General features: G+C 38.1%; 1 protein-coding gene across 1 annotated transcript; it reads left to right on the plus strand.

The window, feature by feature from the left end:
- Positions 1–768: 768 nt before the first annotated feature.
- On the plus strand, positions 769–2,175 carry LOC149577527 (NDR1/HIN1-like protein 6). Its single transcript, XM_089824201.1, has one exon. It carries the CDS (start codon positions 1,223–1,225, stop codon positions 1,991–1,993), a length of 771 nt encoding a protein of 256 aa, XP_089680327.1. The 5' UTR covers positions 769–1,222; the 3' UTR covers positions 1,994–2,175.
- Positions 2,176–5,142: the final 2,967 nt, after the last annotated feature.

The following is a 5,142-nucleotide window of genomic DNA, read 5'->3' on the forward strand; positions in this document are numbered from 1 at the left end:
AATTTATTTTAGTGCCAAAAAGGAATTTATACTTATTCTAATGTGAGTGGGAGCTAGTTAGAGTGAACGGGCAACGTCTATACAGCCACGAAAATGCACTTTCATAGGAAGGAGAGGACTTAGTCAATTTTTTAAAAAGTTAAAAAAAGCAATGTAAAAGAAGTGCATTTTTGTGGCTGTATAGCCATGGGCTTGAGTAAAGGCATAGAGCACTAGTACAAAGTTTTAAAGAGTTCAAAATAAAAATTGAAATCTGTTCAAAACAAACAGATTTGTGAAGGTGGTGTGTCATTGATGGCATTGATATCGCCATGCTGGCGTGCAAATCTTGTTTGCAGCTGGCGATCCCATCTCGGCATAAATTCCCCGCCTTCCTGAACACGTCTATTCCATGGGCAAGGACTTCGCTGCGTCACTGTTAGAGGCAAGTACCACAGGGACGCAGGGCCGCAAGATGGCATGCGGAGGAGGCATATGACTATGAGGATGGGGACATGGCGGGGGCATACCCGAGGCAGTCGATCCTCCTGCCTGGGTAGCCGTTGCCCAAATTTTCGGCCAGATAGCCAGTGCCAAATTCAACTATGTAGTTTTAATTGCTGTTTACCCAATTAATTACTCAATTTTCTACACAAGATGCTGAAGCGTAGCGTGTACGGCGACGACACAGTGACAGGAAATGGTATCGCTCGTGAACAGAATCAGGAGCATTAATTTGATGGCAAACAACCGTATCATTTGCCCATCCGTCTTTTGTTCACGCGGGAAATTCGATCAGTATTTTAATTGTGTCCGGGCTGAAATTCAATTCAGATTTAAGACAAGGAAATTCCATAGCCGTTCCATCCAAGAGATCGCTCCAAATCCACAGACCATACAACATGAAAAATGCAAGGAAAACGTCTGAAAATTCTCAAACCAGATTCCTAAAAACACGTCAAATCGACGAAACGTCCAGGAGTGGTGGAGGAAATTTAACCACGGACTGATCCAGGAGAAAATCGTGAAAGATACGGAAGGATGAAGAGATTCCAGCAACCCACGCAAATTAAATGCTCCTCCTTCACAAACTTCTTAACAGAACTTTTTCCTTTCAAATCTCGCCCCTTTACGATTCGCATGTCTTTCTCTCCCAATTTTCGTTGGGATCAATTATTTCCGAGCGAAAAACAGAGCAGAATCAGCCTAAAATAGGGCTGGATTATATATTACAGAATCAGCCATGGCAGAATCCATTAGGGTTTTTCTGGACAAGGAAGATGCGGAGAAGGCCGTGTTGAAAAAAAATGCTCTTCTGGATCCCAAATCGAACCTCGCGGCCGAAAATGTAGATCCGGCCGCTAATTATGGCCAGGGTTCGCAGGATCAAATTTTCACAGGGGATTTCCCTAGATGTTACTCACGCCTTCCAAAGCGCCGATTGAATTTCTGCTGCCTTTGCCTCATGTGGACATTATATTTCCTTTTACTCGTAATTGTGGCTACAGTCATAGCTGCTGCCATTATTTACTCCGTCTTCCAGCCAAGAATTCCCAAATACTCCGTCGACAAATTTGAAATCACGAATTTTGCCCTAAGTCGAGACGCTACCGTTTCTTCGCAGATTGAGATGTTTGTGAGGGTGAGGAATCCGAATGGAAAGATCGGCATTGATTATTTGCAAAGCAGCTATCTTGGGGTTTTCTACAGCGGCATAGAGCTCTGCATGGGGAAACTGCCAGCGTTTTATCAGGGCCACGGGAGTACTGATAATTTAAATGTTAATCTCACTGGAAGTAATGTCCAGATTGACAACGAGATGGTTACGACACTTAATGCACAGCGGCAGCAGGAAAACATTCATCTGCGTTTGAAGGCGGATGTTCCCGTGAAGATTGAGTTTGGGAAACTGAGAACCATGAAGATCACTTTTCGCCTGCGTTGTGATCTGGTGGTTGATAGATTGGATGAAAACACCCGTGTCAACAGGAAGAAATGCAAAGTGAAGCTTTGAGTTGAGGAATTGGACTTGTAGATTGTTCTATTCTATCTTTTTACCGTCTTGATTGCTTTCGATTAAGAGAGGAATTATTAGATCATTGTTGGGCTGCCATCTTTTATCTTTGTTATGTTCCATTAGTCCAGTAATTCTTCTGTAACATCACTAATACATATGGACGTATAGTTTATTGTGCATACCTTTTGGTTTTGACGGTCACTACTTTTATTTTCCACATTTTGGATCAAAATCGACCTTCATCAGAAAGAATAAGAGAATGTTGACTATCCTCCATGATCTTTTTCAGAAAAGTAAGAATTATTCTTCCACGATCTAGGATATCAAATTCTACGATCCTTCTATTTCCTTTTCTTTCTTTCTGATAAAACTCATAAAATTCTATATTCTATTTACAGTTATAAAACTTCCTAAAATCAGAAACTATGTTAGAAATGATGGCTGGAGGAAATGACCCAAAAGCTGAGCATCTACAATTTCTAATCCGAATGTCAAAATTTGCCAATTTTTTCAATGAACCTCTGTTGGTGAGTGAAAAACTTAAAGCTAAACTTTTTGCTTTCCTCCATTTGCGGAGCTCTTTGTACAACTCGTAGAGTGCTCACCAAAAATTAGTACATTTTGCACAAATGAACCGATTAGAAACCAAGAAAGCTAAAAAAGGGTCAACTATTAGTGTATGTATGATCGACTATTCGTATATGTGCTATCATTTTTTGAGTTTTTTATGAGTGGTAATTTGAGAGGATAGGTAACGGTAGAACGTGACGGTTATTGGAACATGGATGGCAAGTAGCTCATTTCCCCTAATCATATTTGCATTCCATACATTAGATCTTGTTTTGTCACATAAAAATAGGGTCTCAAGTATAACAAAGTTTGTCACCACAACCTTTCACTATATATGTGTAAAATATCATTGACAAATTAAAGAGAAATTTTATGTAATATTTGCATTATGCTTCTTTTTATCAATAAGATCACAATACATTTCATTGTATTTTCTCATGATGGAAGTGAAAACATTACTCTTTTATATATTTATATTTGATTGAACACATCTGCAATATTTATAACAAAATGTAATAAATCATCTTAAGAAATTAATTGTAAGGAAAACAATTTATTTACCTTCAATTATTCTAGTTATTGAGAAGTCTTATGATTCTCAAATTTAATGACATTTAAAATGGTCTTTTTAGTAGCACTCTTTGTATAAATAATTTAAAATATTTATGTCATTATTCATAACATTTATGTTGTGGCTACCCTACTCTTCTTCGTTCTTCATTGGACTATGGGTGTCATGTTGTTGCCTAATACCCAAGTCATGCATAGTGATAGCGATGGAGATCAATGACCATGCATGTATATGGGATATTTCTACTAAAATTGCTCCTAGTTTTGGTGGTTTCAACCCCGTCCAAAATTTCTTTAGGGATGATGTGGGTCTACCTAGTTGGTTTGTTTTGGGGATGGCTCGAAGTTTGGCTCTTTGTTGAATGGTTTATGATTTATTGCCTTCAGTGCATAAGCCCATTGGACTTGTTCATATAGATGGTGGGAGGTGTCCTCTATTATTAAAGGTGTCCATTGTTGATGCCCCTCTTGAGGAATTGGTGGGAGTCATGTTTTGTTGTGGGATTTGGTGTTTTTCTACTGGTGGGTCTATCCTTGTTTTGTGGTTTTGGGATCCCCACTTTTTAGATTGCTCTTTTTTTGCTATCTTGTCTACGCAGATTATTGACTCTTCAGTCTTGAAGAGTTGAAGAGGTGCTTAGTATGGCGGACTTGGTAGTTTGGGCTTTCTTGAACCCATTGCATTTTGATGAAGATGATGAAGTTGTGAGAAAGTCCACGCAGGTTTGTGACAAGGGGTTTTGTTCTTTCCCTAGATCGTGGTTGCAGTTTATGGTGGGTGTTCCTAACATTGGGATCTTGAGACAATGGAAGCTTGGTGCCTGTTGGTATTTTTTTCCCTCTTCACACCTTGTGTGTTGGGCTAAGCCCCAATTGTTCACAATCGCAAAGATACAAATTTAGACTATACCTATTGAAGTTACTTCCTATAAAGATGGTTTTAGAGGATTGACTTTTACCACTAGATTTGTGATTTTGAACTAATTTATGATGAAGTTTGTTGTCCATTATGGTTCTCCTTTTATCTTTTTGGTAGGATTAGCCATCTTAGTCAATTAGGATAGTGGCCTTGTTTTCTTTTGCGGCCAATCAGTTGCTAGAAGTTTGCATAGGCTTAATTTGGTTTTGGTTTGTAGTTATTTATTGTAGTTGCTTTTGGGGTAGTTCTATTAGACATTTTGGGAACTTGACAAATTATATTTTCTTCTTTGTCTTTCATGGTTCGTATAGAGGTGGAGATTTTCTTCATGAAAAAATGAGATTAGTAACTTTATGCGAGCTTCATTATTTTGTGCATAGTTGGATGTGGATTGGATTTGCAGTGGTCTTTCCTTTTGATTAGTCTCTTCCTTTTTTGCTACTATAAAGGAAGGTTCCTTTTATATTGAGGTGGAAAGAATTTTTGTAGAGGGGAAGGAGTGTATTAGATGAGGAAGTGTTATCTTTGGCTACAAGATGTTTTGGGACATCATTTTGGAGACCTAGTAGATTAATCGTCCTAAGTTAATTTTTCAAACTTTTCTCCAAAAAAATATTGAAGAATGGTAGGATATGAAGCTTGTTTTAGACACCCATTTAGATGCTTCATGAAATATATCACTTTCATATATGGATTTGATTGTTAACTAGGTTAACCCCGAAACCCTTAAACTAGGCTTCCTAGGTGCTTAAAGACCTAATTGCCAAACTCTTCACCAGTCAACTTGTTTGATCAAACCAACACTTGCAAAATGTATGTACCATAAACATAAATTATTCCAACCAAAATTTGGTGACCCACGAATCACTCCTTACAACTTGCAACTATATGTTTTACAGTAAATCAGGGTTGTCGCGTGAAAATGCCAAGCCTAGGGCTTGATGCCAACATTTTCCATTTGTTTGGATTGTTCATAACTTACACCTATACCTAACATTCCCAAAGATATAGATATAACCAATGGTGATGCTAGATAAAACTCCTTTTGCTTTGAGATCTAGGGTGTTTCTACACATTCATGAAAATA

The sequence above is a fragment of the Cupressus sempervirens genome, chromosome 1, assembly GCF_028749045.1.
Source record: "Cupressus sempervirens isolate cs-2001-9-10 chromosome 1, ASM2874904v1, whole genome shotgun sequence".
Lineage (NCBI taxonomy): Eukaryota > Viridiplantae > Streptophyta > Pinopsida > Cupressales > Cupressaceae > Cupressus > Cupressus sempervirens.

What these genes read in the sequence shown, in the direction of transcription:
- LOC149577527 (XM_089824201.1), top strand. Translation starts at nt 1,223, where the DNA reads ATGGCAGAATCCATTAGGGTTTTTCTGGACAAGGAAGATGCGGAGAAG.